Source organism: Schistocerca gregaria, chromosome 5 (genome assembly GCF_023897955.1).
Source record: "Schistocerca gregaria isolate iqSchGreg1 chromosome 5, iqSchGreg1.2, whole genome shotgun sequence".
Classification (NCBI taxonomy): Eukaryota; Metazoa; Arthropoda; class Insecta; order Orthoptera; family Acrididae; genus Schistocerca; species Schistocerca gregaria.
Window position 1 is genome coordinate 593,884,128 of NC_064924.1, and position 23,673 is coordinate 593,907,800.

Here is a 23,673-nt window from a genome sequence, read left to right on the forward strand (position 1 = left end):
CTATTGGTTTCTGTCTCGGGTTCTTCAACTGATGTTTGTTTTACAATTTTCGTGGCGTTTCGTTATTACAAATGTCTGTCTTTGTCGAAGTTTCACGCTGTTTTGCTCGTTGGCTTTCTTAACCTCATCTCCGTAGAGTCGGTGTTACTTCGCGTGTTCCATCCGTACATATTTCTCGTTAGTACTTTGCCACCATAACTCCTTCTGCTAATGGATCCGTAATATTCGCAACTGTCCTCTTTGCAATTGGAACAAAAGCTTTTTAATCAATGTCTAAGGTTATTTCATCTGTCTCACATGTCTTCAATATGAGGTAGAATTGTTTTGTCTCGGTTGGCTCTTCCCAGAAGTCTGTAAATTCTGATTTAATGATATCTTCAATTTTCTCATTGGTGGCATTCTTCCGTTAGGCATTCATGCATCCATATGTTATGTACGTCTGTATTTAGTTTTGTTTATAATTCAATTGCCGCATTTTCATATTTCATCAACTCGTCTTTTAAAGTCATTATTTTTGTGGAACAAGAGTTAGCACTGGGCCTTGTCTTTCTGTGTTTGTGTTGGGATAACTGAAATGAGATGCAGAATCTGTTACTCAGTACCTGGGCGACCCGGAAGTCTGTTTATTATCATACGTTCGCAGATATGCTAAGCTGCCCTAGCGTTACAGTACGAGACGTTCTCTCAAAAGTTCAAAACGATATTGGACGACAGGATACTCACTTGCAACTCTCCTTCTCCCAGGCGACAAAGAAAAAATATGCATTCTTGCTAGATGTTGACTGTTGAGATCGTTATCAGTGTAGAGTGTGAAGAATAGTGCTCTGTGACATTCACGTGGAAATGTTTCCTCCACACGTGCCCAGCTTTTGTGGCACTTTCTAAACTTTTGCGCCTCGTTCACAGGGTCGCCAGATCAATAACACTCGTCATGCTGGTATTCGGCGTCGCTTCTTCTACAGGCTGGGTCTTAAATCCGTTGCTTCTTGGAGGAGACGCCACAAACAAGCAACTGCCACTGGTGGCGTGGTACGGGTTGGGAACGAGCGACAGTCCTATTTACGAGATGCTGTACGTGTCGCAATGCCTCGTTATCTTCTACTGCTTCCTCGCCAGCTGGGGACTAGATCTGTTTCTTGCCTCTGTTATGATACACATTGCAGCTCTGCTGAAGATTGTTTCTATTCGTTTTTCTCTCGTGACTGCTAGTACAAATTATAGCAACCCTGACACTCAGGTGCACCAGCAAAACAAAACGCTTGCAGCTCCAGAAGATAACCACGAGATGGTTATGATGGAAGTAACTAGGGCTGAATACATGCATCAGCACTGCGTAAATTGTATTCAGGACCACCAGCGTGTTATAGCGTACGTATTTAACTCAGGTAACTGTCAGAAATATGATTACTTTTTTACTGCAGATTATTAACACTGGATTTCTTTTCAGATTTGTGAGAGATCTGGAGAATATAGTGAGTCCATTAATACTCACACAGTTCCTAGCAGGTATCGTTGTCATATGCGTGAACCTGTACCATACAACCACAGTAAGTGTTTTCTTCTCAGGTTCATCTGAAGTAACGAACATTTTGAATTGGCCAGAGTATATATCACGAGTTACAGTGTTTTTGTGGTTTACTTTTTTCTGCAGGCCACCAACGGTCTGCTATGGGCCTCAAAATTTGCCACTTACCTGCTCATGCTTGTTTTTCAAATATTTATTTACTGCTGGTGCGCGCACGATATCGTGGAACAGGTAAGTACTACATTAATGATTTTCAGATTATATTTCGTAATTAAACACCTATAATTATGAAGTTGTTGTTGCGTAGCTATTAGAGTAGTGCGTAATTTTCAGATAAGCCCCGTGTGTCATTACATATTATGAGGGGCTATGTTATTCAAATACGATTATCAACGGCTTATTAGAAATCAACTGAGTGAGCGAAATATTAATGAAGGGTGCGTTAGTGTTCGCAACATTTATAGAGATCCGCGCAGATCTATAGCCCTCCGGTAATCTGTCGGTTCTCTGATATGTTCTCTTATCTGATTTCAGGAAACACGGTAAATAGCTGGACCTCACATGTTCCTTTTGTATTAAAATATGGTGCTTCTCAAAATATATGCCAACTAAAACTCTGAACAGAAATTTTTTTCAGTAAATTGCTGTTATTTATACAGTCACTTTGCTTTGACTACATTCATTTCCAATTAGATCTTCATGGGTTCGTTTCTATTCCATCCATTTCTTTAAACGTGATGGCAGTTTCTGAATGAAACATCAATACACCAACTTTATTCTGCCTACCTCTGATACTTAGGGCTAGCGTTAACTTCAGTACATTATTATGTTTATGACTCTACGACCACATCCATGGACCATGGAGCTGGCCGAGGTGCTGTGGCTTTCACGCCTCAACGAAGCAAACAGACGTGCCACAGGTCCAACCACAATGGAGGAGTGTCTGTGAAGAAGCTAGATTAAACAGTGGATCCTGAAGAGGGGTTGCAGTCTTTTCAGTAGCAGCAGGGTCACCTGTCTGAATGAAAAGTTAAACTGGCCTTGTAACAATACTCAACATGACCGCTCAATGTTGAAAGAAATGGAACGTGGCTGCACTGTATGATCCTATGTTGCTGGCACTCTCTTGGACGAAATGTCACCCATTCGGATCTCCAGGTCGATGCTGTATCATGAGAAAGAGAAATGGCGCTCTAAGTGTCGGAGTGTGAAATATTTTAGCAGTTAACCGGTAGGGAGACAAGAGAAGTTAAACAAGCCAAATTTGAAACTTAGTCACAGTAAAAGTCAGTGAAATGTTGTGGGAAGAAGAACTGGACATTTGATCAGGTGAAACAGAATAAGATAAGAGCAAAGTTGCTGCCATCGATGACATCAAAGTACAACAAGTCAAGAAGTTCGGTTGTACCACTCTCCTATGGCTGCTTAGAATGTTAAATGAAAGTGTATCAAGGTTATATATTCCCACGTTGTGGAGGAAAGGTCGGGTGGTTGCACTACTTATGCCTGGTAAAGAGCCAAACGATCCTAACAACTTTCGCCCATTATCAGTGTTATGCCATTGTTTCAAGGTCTTCGAGCACCCTATCCTTAACCGAATTAGAGGAATCCTCGAAGAAAAGTTCATCCCTCAACAAGCTGGATTTCGACCTGGAAAGTCGTGCTGCAGTCAGATACTGAACCTCACTCAACACATCAAAGATGGTTTCGAACAGGGTGAGATAACAGGAGTTGCATTTGTCTAACAGCTGCATACTATACTATCAACCACATGATGTTACTGAGGAAAATTTACCATCTCATAAAGAATTACTAACTAACATTCAATATTGTTACTCCCATGCAGAACAGAAGATTCCAAGTCTCTCTCCCTGGTAAGATGAGCAGATGGCGCATACAAAAGAATGGCATACCTCAAGGCAGTGTGCTCGCCTCTGTGCTCTTCAGTGTTTACATTAATGACCAGCCCATAACGGAAAATTCCAGGCTTTTCACCTACACTACAGTGGCAGCTCAAGGAAAGACGTTTGAAGAAGTAGAGGAAAAGTTGGCTTCTACGCTAGATACGCTTGGCTCCTACTACAAAGCCGATCACTAAAGCCAAATCCCAACAGGACTCAGGTGTGCACATATCACTTGAAGAATAGAGATGCTGGGCGGGAACTGGAAGTTACATAGCAAGGAAAATCACTGGAGCATTGTTCAACATAAGTATATCTGGGTGATACCTTTGACGGAACTCAGTCCTTCAAGAGACATTGCCGTAACACCAGGCCGTAAATTAGTTCATGGAATAACATATTGGGCAAGTTATCCCGTCCTGAGAATTTCGAATCTTGCTTTGTGTGTGACCGCTGCAGAGTATGCTTCACCTGTGTGGAGTGCATTCACTCACACCAAACAGGTTGCTATTGCAATCAATGAGACCGCCCGTATCTTGTCGGGATGTATCAGTCCAACTCCAGTGGATAAACCCGATTGCTGGAATAGCTCCTCCCATTATTAAGAGGGCTGTTGCTGCTGATATAGAGAGGACTAAGCCAACTTAGGATCCTCGACATCCACTGCATGATCATCACGCTGCATTCCGTTGACTGAAGTCAACAAAGAGCTTCATCGCCAGGACTCAGCCACTAGAGGGATCACCACAGTTTAACGGCATCACCAGGTGAAAGTGCAAGCTACTACGTGATATCCCTGTGATGGAATAGCTTGCTCCAGGAAATGGCTTGCCCTGCCCTATTTGGAGATCGCTCAATGTTCTTAGGGTAGGCATTCCTCTTTACAAGACCAACATGCGAAAATGGGGCATTCTTCCCGGTGATGGAGATACATACTGCGAGTGCGGGACAACACAAGACCCGGCCAAAGTGCTAATTTTTCCTCCCCTTGAACAACCCTTCTCAACACAGGTCTTGATCGCGGGAAACAGCAAGGTCATTAGAGTTGCTACCTTCTGGAAATGCTGGCCTGACACGGAAGTGAATGGATGAATGAATGTAGGCGTTAGTCGAACTATGAATAAGAAAATATCAATGAAGTAAAGCTTCTGCGGGTTAGAAGAGCAAACACATTATCGTAGCCATGAAACGTACCTAGAGAGACCCTGCACATTAGTAAGATTGTATGGCAGCTCGTTACGCTGATGATGAGCTGCAGGTGTTTGGTTTCGCTGGTACACCTGAGTGCTAGGGTTGCTGTAATTTGTTCTAGCAGTCACGAGAGACAAACGAACACAAACAATGATGAATGATAAAGTTTAAAAAATTTGATTGTTACGGGAGAGGAAAATGTAGTTGTGATGGAGGATCGGTATTAGGTACTAGGAAACTTAAGAAACGGAGAAATAGCTGCTTGATAGAAATTCCCACAGAACATAATTCAATCATCACTAACACAGATTAAGGATTTTGAAAGAAATTTGTACAAGACAGAGAGACCTGGGGTCGGTGAGGGTTTCAGATTAAATATTTATTGGCAAGATAGGGGTTTCTAAACCCATGTTTTAAAATGTACGTAAAACATTTGCAGAGGCAGATTTGACTTCTGACGGAAATTGTCGATTAAGAAATACAGACAAAAATTGAAGAAAAAGCAGGAAAGTAAAAAATAAAAGGGAAGTGAACTGGACAAACTGAGGGAAGGAGAGTTTGTTGAGAGGTTCAGAGGAAACATTATTCAACGAGTGATTGAAACTGGTAGGCCTTAGTGGGGCGGGGGATATTCAATAGAATGCAAAAGGCTCGCTTTGAGAGAAGATATTTTGAAGCCAAACATTTGATGAAACAGACAAAAACATAAGGTCTAAAAGGAATACCTGTATAATGTAAGAGATATTGATGTAAATGACGAATGAAGAAAAGGTAAATATGTTAGAGAGGAGGGAGGGCTACAGAATACAGATGGACAGAACGCGCAAAATATCTAAGATGGCAAAAAGACAGTTGAAAAGCTGTAATAACAAGCAATATTGGAGTGAAGGTTAATGAGGCCTATCGGAAAATTAAAGACACGTTTGGTGAAAAGATAAAAAGCTATGTTCTTATCAAAAGTTCAAACAGCAAAGAATGGAAAGCTGAGAGGTGAAGGATATATATAGAGTGTCTATATGGCTGTAACAAACTCGGGGACACAATTGTACAATGAGAAGAGTAAATGATGAAATGGGAGAAGAATTTGAGAGACCTACGAGACCGAAGTGAAACCTAAGTTCCTGGAGTAGGCGACATTCCCACAGACTTACTGATGTCCTTGGGAGAGCCAGTCATGATTAGATAATTCCACTTGGTGTGCAAGATATATGACACAATCTAAATACACTTAGTCTTCCTGAAGAATATAGTAATACCAGTTCCAAAGAAATCTTTGCTGTCAGGTTCAAATGCTAGTGAAACATTTGAACAATGAGTCATAGTAGCAAAATACTAACACTATTATTCACAGAAGAATGAAAACTATGGCAGGAGCCGGTGGTAGGTAAGATGTGTTTTGCTTATGGTGAAATACAGGAACGTACAATGCAATACTTACCTCACAGCTAATATATGAATGGTAGAACAAAAGTAAACCTACGTCCCCATAAATTTGAAACTGAGAAAAAGCTATTCAAAATGTTGAGTTGGATACATTACTTAATACTTTGAAGGAAGTTGGGATAAAATGCATTGGACGAAGCCAGACTGGAGTAATAACTGTCGATGGACAACACATCGCAGCTGTTGTTAAGAAGGGAGTAAGATATGGTTGTTGCGTGTCTGTACACTGAGCATGCTGTGAGTGAAACGAACACGAAATTATGAAAGGGAATCGAAGTTCATGGAGAGGATCTAAAAAGTTTAAATGTTGCAGAATACATTGCAGTGCTGTCAGAGACAGCAAGGGACTTGGAACAGCAATTAAACGAAATTGATAGTTTCTTCAATAGGGATTGTATGATGAACATCAACAAAAGTAAAATATGGGTAATTCCGAAAATTTTGCCAACTATTTTTGCACTACCGACTTCCTTAAATTCGTTTGGGTACTGGATCACGAACAACGTTCGTAAATTCCATTCGAAGCTGTATGTCATTCACCATGGATATTAGAACAAGTACATGGCATATTTCATTATATATAATTTATTTATTTATTTTTCGAATCCAGGGCATAAAATAATAACAAAAACTAATAAGTATTGATTCACATAACAAATTCGCAAAATTAAATATGTAGAGTAATATTTATGACACAGATTCAATAATATATACAAACAAGCAGCAGATAAACAAGCAGCCAGATGATTATATTTTTTGACGGGCCCAGCATTCGGCGGTTATCACAGCACTTTCACTGGCTGCAACAAGATCAGAGACAGTGCATGTAGCCGGTAGGTTCCTCCAGACTAGCAGATGTTGTTCGTCCTGTACGTCACCACACTGACAAGTTTCCTCCTCATTACAGAAGCCCCACTTCCTGAGGTTGGCTTTGCAGCTTGACACCCCAACTAGCAGTCTGTTCAAAGCCTTCCAGGTCACGTATGACAAGTTTGAACCTTCGGCTACTTCCTCCTTGACCGTTATGTTATTGTCTTCAGGTAGGGAGTCTCGCCAAAGCCGCTCTCTGCCAGTTATGGGAGATGAACGAATTTCTCTAGGAAGATTTTTCATGACCTCACTCTTGGCTGATGAGGACCATGTCCGAACAAAGGATGTGTAGGGTCGATATCTAGTTTTTTCCTCTCCACTTGTGTTGCAGCTTGCCTTCGAATGCGTGGTGGTGCTATACCCATAATCTGGTACAGATTATTGACAGGTGTAGGTCGTAAGCAGCCTGTAACAATGCTTCCTGCCCCGTTTAGTGCCGTATCTACATGTTTAGCATGTGCAGAGTTTTGCCAGACGGGTGCTGCGTATTCTGTGGTGGACAAACATAATGCCAAGGCAGATGTTGTAAGCATCCCAGGTGGTTACTGTAGGTTTGCGGATAATGTTGTTCGACGCTTTTACTTTGAGGCTCGGTTCTTCAAAGAGGACTTTGAATGTGAGGGAACGATCCATGTTCACCCCAAGGTATTTAGGCGTTTTGCAGTGGAGTTGTTCTCCTCTCTAAGTGATGTTTAGTTTGCTTTTTGCTTCCCTATTTCTAAGATGGAATTCACAGACTTAGGTCTTTGCAGGGTGCGGTTTCAGTTGGTTTTCATTGTAATACTTGGCCACATTTTCAAGAGCAGTTGTCCGTTTCACCTCTTCTTCCTCAAAGGTCTCACCTGTATCATCAACGTACATGAATACCTTAGTTGAAGGCTTAATTGGATGGTAATTTGTGTAGATATTATATAATAACAGACACAGCACACTTCCCTGAGGGAGACCATTTTCTGCATTCTCCGTCGAATCGTCTTGGAGAGAGACGAAGTATCTCCTGTTTTGCAGCGTACACTGAAGGATCTGAATTAGTGGGTAATCCTTTGTAGCAAAGTATACTTTTCTAAGCAGCTATTTGTGGTTAACAGTATCATAAGCTGCCGTGAGGTCGATGAAATCCACGCCTGTTATTTCGCCTCTCTCATACATATCTTCAATATGCTAAGTCAAATTAAGGATTTGTCCGCAGCAAGACCTTCCCGGTCGGAAGCCGGACTGTTCTTTTATGAGTATGTTATCGGTATACTCTGACATATGGTTTAGGATCAGCCTTTTGCATTAGGAATAGGAACATATGAAATATAAGTTCTAACCTAAATACTATCCAACAAATCCCGAAAACGCGAAATAAAATCAAGTTCTGTTTCACATCGCAGTTTGCTTATTATAAGAACAAGATGTCAACACAGCTCATAAACGAGATTAGTTCAGACTTTGTACATAGTATCTTGCTGACACGGATGTCACTAATGTAGAAAATATCCCTCGCTCGTTCATTGTATCATGAGATTCCTACTGTCGTTAACAGATGGATACACTGTAGAGAAGTGTGTATCCGCTGTTAAAACCGATAACTACGCGTGGTTTAAACCTCAATAGAGACGTAACTTAATTATTTTGTATATCTATGAATGGCACAACACTATTTTCTACCATTCTACATAACTGTCATGATAGTCAGGTATTACAATACTTTGAAATGTCAGCAAAAGTATGTCTGCAATGTAAAGAAAGATCAAATATCGTAATGTTAATTTCAACATATACACATAGTCACAAAACAAGTGTACAAAGTTCTAAAATACGCCTTATAAGTGTCATTTTAGAAGATAGACCTAAGGAATGAATGGCGGGAAGCTAAACTGATCTGCCCTATGAAGGTAGAAAAATATTACGCTAATAGCAATAGAAAGTTGCAAATGTTTGCTCCCAGAACAATAAACAAGTTTTACATCACCTCGGTTCCGAGAGTTTCGGGACCTGTACAAAAAATGGGAATAGAGATCAACATAAGCAAAACTTCCATCCTTTTTATTGCTCATGAAAGTCACAAATTGCGTGTTGTACCACCATACAGCGAGACCTTCAGAGATGGTGGTCCAGATTACTGCACACTCCGGTACCTCTTAATACCCAGTAGCCCGTCCTCTTGTATTGATGCATGCCTGTATTCGTCGTGGCGTACTATACACAAGTTCATCAAGGCATAGTTGCTCGAAATTGTCCCACTCCTCAACGGTGATTCGGCGTAGATCGCTCAGAGTGGTTGGTGGGCGACGTCATCCATAAATACCCCTTTTCAATCTATCCCATGCATGTTCGATAGGGTTCATGTCTGGAGATCATGTTGGCCACTTTAGTCGATCGATGTCGTTATCCTGAACGAAGTCATTCACTACATGTGCACGACGGGGGCGCGAATTGTCCTCCATGAAGACGAATGCCTTGCTAATATGCTGCCGATGTGGTTGCACTATCGGTCGGAGGAACACATTCACGTACGGGGTCTTCCTTGACCACCAGCGGCGTTCGTCAGCAACTCATAATGCCTTCCGAAAACAGCAGGGAACCTCCACCTTGCTGTACTCCCTGGGCGTTGTGCCTAAGGAGTTCAGCCTGAACGGGTTGCCCCCAAACACGTCTGGTTGAAGGCATATGCGACAGGCATTGATGAAGAGTATGTGGTGCCAATCCTGAGCGGTTCATTCGGCATGTTGTCGGGCCCATCGGTACCGCGCTGCATGGTGTGTTAGCTGCTAAGATGGACCTCGCCGTGGACATCGGGAGTGAAGTTGCTCATCAGGAAGCATATTGCTCACAGTTTGAGTCGTAACACAACGTCGTGTGGCGGCACGAAAAGCATTATACAACATGGTGGCGCTGCAATCAGGGTTCCTCCGAGCCATAATCCGTAGGTAGCGGTCATCAACTGCCGTAGAAATCCTTTGGGGCCTGAGCGAGGCACATCGGGAATTCCTCTCTCTCTGTATCTCCTCCATGTCCGAACAACATCGCTTTGGTTCACTTAGACACGTCTGGACACTACCCTTATTGAGAGCCCTTCCTGGCACAAAGTAACAAAGCGGACGCGATTCAACGGCGGTACTGATCGTCTAGGCATGGTTGAACACAGACAATACGAGCCGTATACCTCCTTCGTGATGGAATGACTGAAGCTGGCCGGCTGTCCGACCCCCTCGGTCTAATAGGGGCTACTAAGGCAAGGTTGTTCACATCTTTGGGCGGGTTTAGTGACGTCTTTGGACAGTCAAAGAGACTGTGTCTATGATAAAACATCCTGTCAACATTAACCGACAAGATAATTTTCCACGATGGTCAAAATACATTTCGCAAACGCCGAAATGTTCGTTATTATTCTTATTATAAAGAACCAAATTGACCAGTTAACTGTAATTGAACATCAATTTTAATGTCATAAAAATCTGATCCATCAATTGCGATACTGGCACTGCACCTGTAGTTAATGTAAAGGGCACGCTAATAAATTCGCAAGTCTTCCAGTAGGAGGTAGAATCCGTAACAGGCTTTGACTTCTTATCAAAGTGTATCTGACTGTAAGCCTGATTGAGGTGTTGAACACCTTGGTGCTTCTAAACCCTCCGAAACTAGAATGTAGGACGGGTAAAGACACTGATCGTATTGCAGATTTCTTATTTAGTTCTGCGTAATCGATGACCAGACTACTATTAGCATTCGGCTTGGGAATTAAGGATACAGGTTCCGAATACGGTGATTTATAAGGATGGATTACATCTTTAAGTAGAACATATTCTTCAAGCTGTTTTAACAGTTGAATTCTCGGCGGCTATATGGAGTTTGCATATTACAGTATTGTCACCTTTATGGAATATTGTACTCAGGAGGTCGCTCACAGTTTATTAGTAATCACATCAGGGAATTCTTGACAAATGGCTATAACCTTCGTGTCACCTTGCTCTCTAGATGACTAGGTAGGTTCTTTTACTGGTGCGTTCCCCTCCCTACCTGACTTAAGTGAAGCTTTCTGAATATCTTCAATTGTACGCCGTATTTCTTTATATTCCGGTTGAAATTTGGTATGGAAGATTTTACCAGCGCAGACAATAAAGGGTCCTCCCTTTCATTAAAATCGAACCCCAAAGAACATGAAACCACAAGCCCTGCCATCATTCTGGCTTTAACACTCCAAGTGTATGGACGTATCATGGTCTATAAAGAAACCTGTCCTGTCACCACCATACTCGTACTGTTTCCTGGTGTGTAACAACTTTAGTGCCGCTAACCTTTTACGTCGTGTTTTATGTGTAATAAACCAATTTTACAATGTTCATCCAAGGCAGTCACGGCTCTTCGCGATTTTAGTAAAGCAAATACTGGTTTTTCGTTTACCAAACATGATAGGAATGGCCGTTTTCCTTTATCTTTATGAGCGACTCGATTAATCATACTACTGGTGTGATCCATCATTTATTACTATGCCATTATTTTCTGTTCGCTACCTCACTGTTCCTACACGTCCTTCTAACATGTCCTTCCATTCTGCAACGCCATCAAAACAGCATCCATTACAATTACAATTGCTGAAGTATGGCAACAGAACTACTCTCAGCCCGACAAACTATGTGACATAAATACCTGAAAACTTAATAAAAACGAAAACGGTTAAGCAATTCAGATGTAACAGGCCCACGAATATTTGAACCTTTATCTGGTATTCTGAAGTTTTTCTGTTGCCATGGCTGAGTCACCAGGATACCAGCTTTGTATTTAAAAATTATGGGAACAGAATAAGACTCTTATAATCAATTTGCTCTTAAAAATACTAATAGTTCAAGATCAACACATTTAAAGAAGCTGAGCTAGGACTTTATAACGATCTTTTATAATGCAAATCAAGCTCTGAGTCATCGGTCCAGTGGAACTCACACTCATTACTTCCCAAGAATTGACTGAACTCACTGAGAAAGTTCAGAGTCAGTTACTTTATTTCATTACAATGAACTAATGTCATTTCTATCTAGGAGAGCTGAACATACTTGTTTAGAAAGAAACACAAATAAAAATAGGACTACGATCACAAAGGTATCTGGTGTAAACACAACTACTCTGTGCAACGAATCAGAGCTTACTGGAAGGCGCTAAGACCTACAGTGCTACAGTGTTACAAACAGTCAAACTGTGCAACGAACAAAATTGCTCGAGGTCTGCATGACCCCACCGTAGCAGTTATAGGCTAAGCTTGACAGGAATGTCAGAACACATTTTCCAAATGACTCTGTTATCCACCACACTGTGACAACGCGCTTTGTATGCCTGCCAACACGAGCCGTCACCAGTAGTCTTCGATGCACGTAACAGGCATTGTTGTGTAGCTAGAAGACTGAGAAAATCGATGTTTCAGCGTTTTGTAGGTACTTCTAGGGCCCGAAAATCTTAAGAAAGTAGTCTTAGTGACTGTTTGTAGCATCTGACGTAACGTAAGAATATGTAAACCCTACATTACACAGTTCATCTGACCTGTAAGCTAAAACTTGCAGATATACAGTAAAATTTCTTTTTCCCCCTTTTTGAACTATTCTTTGTATATAGTTCACTCAGACGCCTATGTAGAGGTTATAGAACAAAGACATGCCCAGACAAAAAGGACACAATTCTCTCTCTCTCTCTCTCTCTCTCTCACCCCCCCCCCCCTCCCCCACACACACACACACTCCACACACACACATACACACACGCAAAGAAAATAGGTTAAATGGACGTTGGTTTCCTGTCACGTCAGTACTTGGTAGCTACAAGTGTTCATAGGAGACACAAAGGTACAGAATGTACCAGCATTAAATATGGAACCATTTGTTATATGAAAGCAATTCTCATCGTGAAGGTTGCTGAGATTAAGTACCAGTGATCAGTTGTCATTTAGTAGTTATACAGAAGAGAAACTGTAGTTGTAAGAGTCGAAAAGTTTGAAAAGGAACCGACAATGGAGAAGCTAGAGAAACGGGCACATGTCTTCTTCTTGATGTTACTCGATATACATTCAGGCAAGCAATAAAACAAGCAGTAAATAAATTTGTAAAATAAATCGCAGATCAGAGAGAAGAAATAAAAGCTTCGAGTTTTGCTAACGCTGTTGTAATTGTGGGAGATGCTAGATGAGATGCAAGAGAAGTGGAACAGAATTGCTAGCGACTTGAGAAGAGACTGGATGACGAACGACAGCAAAAGAAAAACAAATTTTAATGCATTACATCAGACGATGGTGAGCAAACTAAGCTGAGAAATAAGACAGAAAGACGATGTGAGTTTCGTTATTTGAGCATCAAAACAAAAGGAGATACTGGAAGTAGAGAAGATTTAAAATGCAGAGTGGGAGTAGGAAGAAAAGTATATCCGAAAAAAAGAATTTATTTTGTTAATATAAATTTAAGTGTTAGGATGTGGTTTCACAAGATATTTCTACAGGAGTGAAATTCGACGATGAGGAGCTCAGATCAGAATAAAGTAGAAGCGCCTGAAAACAGGTGCTACAGGAGAATGATGAGGTTTAAGTGGGCAGGTCTAATGTACAGGAGGTACTGCGTAAAACTGAGGAAGAAGAAATTTATGTCAAAACTATCGAAAGGACTGATTCTGTTGATAGGACACATTCTGAGACACCAGCTAATCATTAGTTTGGTATTGAAGCGAGGTTGTGATGGTTAAAGTCGGTGACCATGGCTTGAATACAGTATGTAGGTTTGGATAAAGATTTCACTTGTTATGCAGAAATAAAGAGACTTTCATAAAATATTGTAGGGTGGGGAGCTGCACCAAGCCAGTCATCACACTGAAAGCAACAGCAATGTACTAGCACATGCATGAAAGTCCCATCGCAAAAACGTCCGCAACACCTGTCTTCCGCAATGTTGTTTTGCTCCTGGTCTCTCAGCCTTTCACAGTGCGTGCGTGAAAACATTTCGCATGCTTAATACAAGAGAACTTCCTAATGGAGCTACTTACAAGTGTCTTATGATACAACGATGTAGGCTTCCGCATTCAGAAGCGTGTTATTAACGGATGTGTCTAACGGATCAAGCTCCGGGGGATGTGGAGAGCAGTGAAGTGGTGTCCTTATTCGCAGCCATAGCAATGACTTAAAAAGTTTATGGGAGCCAAGATACGTGCCGTGCGCTCCATTTTCATGATCGCATGTTTGTACGTATGAAAAGAAATGATGGGTAAAAGGAACAGGGAAAGTGCATGAGAGAAGCAGGAGTGGGCAGAAGAAGGTAGGAAAGGATTCGAGCGTAGGAGGCCAGGCAGTGGGCGGAGATGTATGATGGAAATCGCGGGGATATCGTATGGGACAAAACAAAGCAGTTGTTTATAAGACTTACCTTTCCCTTGCGTTGCTATGGAACCACTCTCGCAATGCCGTGTGAGTCATTACAGTCAAGGTGCATGTTAAGCCTCTGTTAATTTGTTTCTGACTGTCTTGCAATGGTCTGCAGTGAAACAATGAAAAATGAATATCCATATTGTTTGGGCCACTGCTGTTTAAGGATCTATAGTGTTCTATTTTTCGTATTGAGTTGTAAACTTCAAAAAGGAGTTATTGAAATGAATACCTTTTACCTCTCTGTAAAGTCAGGTTGATCGTAGTAAATAGACTAACAGGGCAAGTGGTGAAGGAAAGGAAAAGAAAATGTCGGTGATGTCGTGAGAAAAGAAGGGAGAGGGGTGAGGGTGTCGCCAAGTCGGTGGTGGACCTGTGTACCCTTTATCGTAGCTACACGATTACCCGTCACAGAATCGTTAATTACAAGTATACGGGAATTGATGCTTAAGTGAAAGTCCCCATCGATTACGAATTATATGTTTCGTAACACTAATGAAGCAAAATTTTCTAGAAGATCAAAGTTTCCCTGAATTAAAGTACTACCAAAAGCATTAGAAAATAACTTATGAGATTGAAATACGAGGGTGGTTTAATAAGACTTAAATTTCCATGAAAGAGTGAACCAGTTCTGTTTCGCGTTAGTGGTTCGTAATCTTGATTATTCTCAGGATCGGATAAAGAATTTCAACAACGTAGAGCATACGGTCGTTCGTTGATAGTCGTCTGCTCAGTGTGTCGAATGTGACTGAAAATGGAAAAGCCGAGTTTCATTCGTTTACCAAACATTTTCCTTTGAAGGGTCGGGCTGCTGCACAGATCAAAAGAGAACTAGACGAAGTTAAAGGGGACTGAGATCTTTAATTGAAGGCCATTATATTTTGGGTTTATGAATTTAAACCTAGTCGGACAAGCACCGTAGACTAAGCGCGCTCCGACCACCCAACTGAGACCATCGAAAAACAAATCATTGAAAAAATCAATGGTACGGTAACGCAAGACCATCGAATAAAAATTCTTGAGATCGTTCACACTGTAGGCATCTCAGCTGAGCGAGCATATGATATCCTGCACAAAGAATTGGCTATGGAGGAGCTGTAAGCGAAGTCTGCCGTGATTGCTCAGTCAACCAAAAGTGCACCAGAGACGGCGTATCAACACATTGTCTGGCGATGTTTGATCGCAGTCTGAAAGATTTTTCTGCGCCAGTTTGATGCCTATTAAGGAAACAGGGATACATATTTGCACATCAAATTAACACAAAAAAGTGAAAGGAAGTTTCAGATTCCTGTAGATTTTGTAAATTTGTTTTGTTCATCATTTTGTGCGTTTTGGGATCATGGTGTGTCTTAATTTTACTGTTATAATTAGCTTGTCCCCTACCGAAAACCCCCAATTTTCCGCAGCTGCCACGTTACTTTGATAGTATTTTAGAAGGGAGATGTTATTGCCTTATTTATATTTATTTTCGTGTTCGTTGCCGTGTGTATGTAGTTACATCGTAAGCGCCATATTAGAGACTCTTAGAATAACCATTTCCGCCATATTGATGATGGCACGGGTCGCAGCAAATGGGTAGAATCGGACACATCGGTAATCCCCGTATTTCTAGATTTCGGGAAAGCATTTGATACAATGCCCCACAGCAGAATGTTAACGAATGTGCGATTATATGGAATACGTTCCCAGACATGTGAGTGGCTCGAAGACTTCTTAATTAATAGAAGAGACAAGGTTACAGTTTGAAGCGCTCGAAGTTTAACCGGACTGCTATTAATTTCTGCATAAATAAATGATCTGGTAGACAGGGTGGGCATCAATCTGGAGTCGTTTCCTGGTGATGCTGTGGTGTACGCGACGTTGTAGAAGTTGAGTGAAGGAGGATGCAAGATCTAGACAGATTTTCTGGTTGATGTGTTTTATGGCTGCCAGCCGGGGTGACAGAGCCGTTATAGGCGCTACAGTCTGGAACCGCACGACCGCTACGGTTGCAGGTTCGGATCCTGCCTCGGGCATGGATGTGTGTGATGTCCTTTGGTTAGTTAGGTTTAATTAGTTCTGATGACCTCAGAATTTAAGTCCCATTGTGCTCAGAGCCATTTAAACAATTTTTTTTTTTGCTCAGAGCCATTTTTTTATTAATGGCAGCTGGCTCCAAACATAGAAAAATTTAAGTTATTGCCTATGAATATCCCGTAGTGTTCCATTACAGCATTATTGGAGTCCTGCTTGACACAGGTATGTCTTCTAAATACTTGGGCGTCACGATCCACAACCATGTCAAATGGAACGATCATGTGAGGGCTGCGGTACAGAAGGGTAATGGCCGACTTCAACTATTTGGGAGAATTGACGTAAAGAGCTATTGACCAGTAAAGTAGAAAGCGTATATGGTGCGAGATATTCATGAGAACTGCTCGAGTGTTTGGCATCGGCACCAAATCAGGTTAAAGGCACATATCTAAGCAGTTCGGAGGCGGGCTGCTAGATGTGTTACCGGTCGGTTCGTACAACACGCAAGTATTGCAGAGATTGATTGGAATGTCTCATTGGAACCCCTGGCGGAAAGGCGAACTAATGACATTAGCTGCATTGGAAATTACTGCGGAATCAGTGGCAACGAGCGAAAATTTGCGACAGACCGGGCCTGCTAAGCAGTTGAGTGAACCACTGCACCACCCGCAAACGCGCGTACTGTCTCGAAACGCTCCCTGGCTGACACCCTCCCACCCAGTGCCGCCTATCCACCTATCCACAGTCCACATATCGGCAGTCCCTGTCAGTGTCCTACATGATCGCTAATTTGAAATTTCCACTGCGGGTAGAAAGTAAATTTGCATCAACATTAGGGGATGTGGGGTCACTCATCATCGACGTTGATCGATTACATGCAAGCGTAGTGTCTTTGCTTCTGGATATGTCCGCAGGGCAGACACCATGGACAATCCGCAGCTGTGGCACATATTATGTAAACCTAATGTGGGGGGAGAGAAGGAAAAGGAAAGGGAAGAACTAATTATATCCCTTGCATTCATTTCCGAAAGAACAGACACCGCGCATTCATATTATTCTGAAAATTTAGAAAACCGGGATTTGAAACTGACTGCAGAATAATTCCACCACTTCCAACATACCCCCTACCACTCACCGTACAGTGGCTTGCGTGGTACGTACATGGAAACACAAGAAACTGGTATAGACATGCATATTCAAATACACGCAGAATACGCTGCTGCGGTTGATAACACCTATATAAGACAACAAGCGCCTGACACAGTTCTTATATCAGTTATTGTTGTTACAATTACAGTTTATCAAGATATAAGTGAGTTTCAACGTAGTGTTGTAGTAGGCGCTCCGAGGTAGCGATAAAGTCGGGATTCTCCCGTACGACCATTTCAAGAGTGTACAGTGAATATTAGGAATCCGGTAAAATATCATATCTCGGACCTCGTTGTGGCTGGAGAAAGATCCTGCAAGAACGAAATCAAGGTCTACTGAAAAGAATCTTTCACTGTGATAAGACAGCTATCCTTCCTCTAATTGCGGCAGATTTTAACACTAGGGCATCAACAAGTGTCAGCGTACTAGCCATTCAACGAAACATCATCGATGTGGGATTTCGGAGCGGAAGGCCCATTCGTGTACCGTTGATGACTACATGACACAAAGCTGTACGCCTCACCCGGGCCTGTCAAAACCGACATTGGACTGTTAATGACTAAAACATATTCCCTGGTCAGATGATTTTCGTTTCAAATTGTATCGAGTGGATGGATGTGTACTCCTATGGAGACCACCTCATGAACCAATGGACCCTGCATGTCAGCAGGGGATTGTCCTAGCTGGCCGAGGGTCTGTAATTGTTTTGGGCTTGTAACGTTGGAGTGATACGAGACCCCAGATACGTCTAGGTACGATTCTGACGGGTGACACTTACGTAAGCAACCTGTCTGGTCACCTACATCCATTCATGTCCATTGTGCATTCCGACGGACTTTGGCCATTCCAGCAAGACAATGCGACACCCCACACGTCCTGAATTGCTACAGAGTGACTCCAGGAACACTCTTCTACGTTTAAACACTTTCGCTAGCCACCAAACTCCCTAGACATGAACACTATTGCGCATATTTGGGATGCCTTGCAACGTGGTGTTCAGAAGAGGTCCACCATGTCGTTCTCTTACTGATCTACGGCCAACCCTGCAGGACTGATGGTGTCAGTGCCGTCCAGCACTACTTCAGACATCAGTCGAGTCCGTGTCATGTTGTGTTGTGGCATTTGTACGTAATCGCGGCGGCCCTACACGCTATTTGGAAAGTGTATCAGTTTCCTTGGCTCTTCACTGTATCTCGACCCAGTTGTTTTGTCACATTTATAATTCTGACCATAAATCACGATTTATATAGTAAATATGTATTAATTTCACGTTGTCTATACATGTCAGGTATCTTGTTGCGTGGCTGTAGTTTGTTCACAAGTAGAATGAAGTATTGTTCGTCTATATTGTACTATGCTTTCTTCTTCAGAATGTGGTACCTGACTGCTTCATTTTTATACATATCATTTCTCAGGCTGTCCGGGTAAGTGAATTCTGGGTACATTTTGAAAGTAACTGGTTCCAATTATTCGTTATCTTTATTGACAGTTTCCATGCCGTTTAAAGAGGTTGAAAACGAAACAGATAGTCACGACACTGGGTTTGCAAAGATCGGCGTCTACCTAGTGGCACAGAGGCTGCAGCGTGTGAACAATTTGTTTGTCCTTCAATTTGCCGATCCGCTGGCCAGTCCTCGCAGCGCCAACAGCCAATTTCGCGCGTGGCGGGTTGCCTGCCTGCGCCACGCTGCTGCTACTGGGCTGTGGCACGGACGGTGCAGTGTGTTGCGAGTGAGTGAGTGACTGATGTGAGTGTGCGCACGCATTGCAGGGCCAGCTGGTGGCGGACGCGGCGCTGTCTGTGGGCTGGCCGGACGCTCCGCCCACCGTGCAGAGGGCGCTGCTGTTCGTGGCGGTGCGAGCCCAGAGGCGGCTGGCCATCACCGCCGGCCGGCTGCAGCCCGTCACCAGGGACTCCTTCCTGGCGGTGAGCGCTCTCTCACACTGCTTACTACACGCTACTTTTCACAAGCATCACATGGTCGCCACGCCGAAAACAGGAGATATTTCCTTTACTTTACATATATGGTCAAATTTTTTTTTGTCATCAGAGTAACAGTTTCGGTCAATAATGACCATCTTCAGATCTCCTTTATAAAAAAAAGAAGTCCTAATATACTGGAGCCACATTGGAAGTTTTTTCATAAAACAGATCTGAAGATGGTCAGTATAGACCGAAACGGGTAGTTTGATGACAAAAATATTTGTGACCATAGACGTGAGGTAAAGGAAATGCACTCATCATATGGGTGCACGCCATCGTTAAAACTGCAGCAACAAGTAGGTAAGAAATGACAAGTTTCGGTCAATAATGACCATCTTCAGATCTCTTTTATATAAAAAAAGTCGTAATATACTCTAGCCACACTGGAAATTTTTTCATAAAACAGATCTGAAGATGGTGAGTATAGACCGAAACGGGTAGTCTGATGACAAAAATATTTGTGACCATAGACGTGAGGTAAAGGAAATGCACTCATTATATGGGTGCACACCATCGTTAAAACTGCAGCAACCAGTGGGAAAGAGATGACAAAATACTGGAATTACCATCCTGATTAACCCTTGTATGTTACACTGGGATTTAGCACAACCCTACACAACTGTTCGTGAAATTTCTTGATCTGAATATGAGGAAATCGGGCCTAAAGCGACATCTGTTATGAATTCGTTAATACTACTACCACTAAAGCCAGTGGCATCACACTGGAAGCGTCGATGCGTCTACGGTAGCCGTCCACAGGCGTCAAGTTGAAACGTCCCCATAAAACAATTTATACACGACTGTGCTTAAACTGACACACAATAGTTTTAAGCGCAACGCAATCTGACTTTCAAAAATCCCTACAAAAGAATGGCCCTGACTAACAATAACCTATACCTTTCACAAATCACTTACCTCACAAAAATCTTCGTTACTCGAACTACTGCAATACAGCGAGCGCCACTACTGCCAGCTAACTAAAAGTTTCAAACTACAGAAGTCACTAACTAATGATAGGCACAGTTAGCAAATGAAAGATTTTAATAGAGAACAAACAATGTATTTACCTTTATAGTCACAATATATATATAAGTTCATGACACCAATTCTTACAAATTTCAAAACTCCGCCATCTCTCTCCCCACGTCCACCACTGCTGGCGGCTCACCTCCAACTGCGCAACGCTACGCGCTGTTAGCATCCAGCTGCCTCTGCTCAACACTACAATGACAGACAACAATGCAAACTAAACACACACTGCGCTCAGCACAGCCAGTGATTTTTCATACCGAGTGCAAAGCGGCGTTACCAATAAGAAAACCTAAACAGCCAACTTACATAGCCCCATGCTCCCCACAAAAAATGTTTACAAATTGTTTTGGGCAGTGGCCAATAATGATTTGATAAAATTTTTCATAATTACTATAACAAAGATATCAAATGCACACACTTATTGATACAATGTTGGTCAAAAGCTAAAATTTTCTCACAGTCCATATAGACAGTCCTGATCATTCATCACAGTAAAATAGTAGGGTTTTTCTCAAAGACTGAGCAATAAAAGAAAATGCACACGGAAGTAGTTGATTTCCATGCAGTCTTGAAGAAGTACTGTTGTCCTTCCAACGAAAGACAGTGCTGACTCTTGAAATGCAGACAGTTAATGGGCCACAACAGAGTCAGTCGACGTTGAAGGCTATCGGTAGGTAGGTCATCACAGAGCAGACCCACTGTAGTCCTGGTAGAGATTACGGTATTGGTGGGCCACCAGAGGTGCAGACCCGCTGCAGTCCTTGTAGAAATAATGGTATTGGTCGGTCATCAAATGTGTAGACCCACTGTAGTCCTTGTAGAGATGGCCAGCAGCCATCTGTTTGACTGTGCAGGCCCACAATCACCATTGAAGAGTCTTGCAGATAATATAGCAAGTCCATAACCACCACTTGTGCACTCAGAAAAATTGTTTTTGAAATGTCCTTAGAACCAGCAATGCTGTTATCCAGTCCATTACTGAATTATTAACACACGTGCAAACACTATCAGTCCCTACTTCTCACATATTGTCCATATACTATGACCAACAGAAACGTGTGCACTGAAATGTAATTTACAAGTTACTTAATTTGATGAACTGGTGTCAATTACAATTTTATAACATCAGAATAAAATAAAAATTTACAAAATACATCTTTAAAGAACATAACAATACAGATAACATTTGTAGTAGTACAGGCTTTACAAAAGAAACGATATAGCAAATACATCAGTGTTACAAAAATTACATACATTAAAGATCAGAATAACTTTTGAAACATCAACTTCAAACATGAGCATTAGAACAAAACAGAATAAATAATGTGTAAACATCTTTACAAAGTAAATAACACGTTATTAATGCAAATTATATTTGAGGATAACAGTATTCCTCATCATAATGAATGTAGCTGAATATTAGAAAATTCTACAACATAAGTCTTATCAGATGAACATATAAAGACAGGAAGAACATAAATACACAAGGGTACACAAACACATAGTGGGATAACACAAGGAAAGGGCAGGCTTTGTTTTACTGCAGTATTTTGCAAACAAAACTTTCTTTACTTCCCCGTGATCTCCCTTCGTTCTTCATTATTTCCAAAAAGTCCTATCTATACCTGCTTTCTGTACTTTTCTCATATAACCTCTCAGTGCATTTCTTCAAATTCATCGCAACTCATTCTCTTATATAGGCTACCCCCTCTTAAGCTAACTTAAATCTACTGAGCTCAGATGCTTAACTAATGGACGAGGCAATGCAGCAGCACAAAACAATTAATAGAAACAGGAATGGAAAAAAATGGAAATTGGCAAAAAAAGGCAGCAATATTACAACTAATATAAGGCAATGCGCAGCAAACAAGAAAAAATAAATCAGTAGTAAAACTGGCTTAACAGAGTAATGCAAAGTGAAATTTAGTAGGACTATGCCTAGCAAACAGCAGCAGAAAATGCAATAACTTATATCTAAACATGACATAGCTCAAGCAGAAAAAATATTACACTAAAGACAACAATGCAGATAAGGGAAATGTATATTCACATCTTAATTTCTATATAATTAAAGTGGTGCACCACAAAACAAATGCTACAACAAATTACCAAGTACTTGAAAAGAAAATTATGTATGCAGTTCCTGTTACTAGTCCTTCTTATTGTTCTTTCCTTTCCAAGTGCTCCTTTTTTTTTTTTTTTTGAAGAATGTGGAGCATCAAATTATTATTTAACAGATCTGTTGACATTAGCAAATGCATTTACTTTTATTTTATAAAACCAATGCTGCAACACAGAAAACAGAAATCAAAAGAAATAAGCATTTATGTAAAAAGCATAAAAATATCATTCAATAGTGATGTGGCATTTCATAAGTTAGTAGAAATTCTCTCAATTCTCGTAGAAAGACGCTTGTCATTATCAGGTGTGCAGATGTAAGAAAGTATCTTTCCAAGTAATGAGCGTGTCGTTTTTGCGATGCTTTCAACAAAGGAGTGTCAATAGCGAGGATAACGGCCTCTTTTTTTTTTTTCACCTGTGCCTCTGACAGACACACACTAATGGCTTTTTTTGGCAGGTGGTTGTCACGCAGCTCGGTGCCCACGACGCATTACGTGCAGGTGGACATTTAACTGTCTTGTCGAAATATTTACGACACCAGTTTCCGCTACAGTGGCAGTCTCAAATAAAAAATATTACATAGGTCAAGAATTTGCGTTACACATCTGTAGAAACAAAATCCTATTGATATAACAGTGTCCAAAAATTTTTATTCGGTATTGTAATACAATCACGCATTTACATACGTTTCATATCTCTTAAAGTACGATTCTCGGTTTCCGACATCCTTTTTCACAAACCAGAGTCCCTAACCACTACTCATTATTCCTTGCTTTATTACTCATATACATATTTGTCGACACTTCTTCAATATTTAATCATAAGAAATACATAGCATAATCAAATTCCTCACATAGCATCAGCCTATTGATCATAAACATACCACAACAGCGTAATACACATCGTCATCATAACATAATAAAACCTCAGCCAAATCTCAAAATCGTCGTGGCTTCCTATTTCAAACCCCCCCCCCCCCCAAAAAAAAAATCTGTGCTCATGTCAAAAGTGTCATCTACCTCAAACGTACTTTAAAAATCATGACCACATACCAAATACATAATTCAAA

At 41.4% G+C, this 23,673-nt stretch overlaps 1 protein-coding gene across 1 annotated transcript in view; it reads left to right on the plus strand.

Annotated features, from left to right (window-relative positions):
* Positions 1 to 931: 931 nt before the first annotated feature.
* Positions 932 to 23,673, plus strand: part of LOC126273418 (uncharacterized) — a 145,748-nt gene continuing 123,006 nt past the window's right edge. Inside the window, exons 1-4 of the mRNA XM_049976970.1 lie at positions 932 to 1,333; positions 1,422 to 1,547; positions 1,652 to 1,756; positions 19,239 to 19,394. Coding sequence (XP_049832927.1) covers positions 932 to 1,333; positions 1,422 to 1,547; positions 1,652 to 1,756; positions 19,239 to 19,394 — 789 coding nt within the window. The remainder of the gene's footprint in view (positions 1,334 to 1,421; positions 1,548 to 1,651; positions 1,757 to 19,238; positions 19,395 to 23,673) is intronic.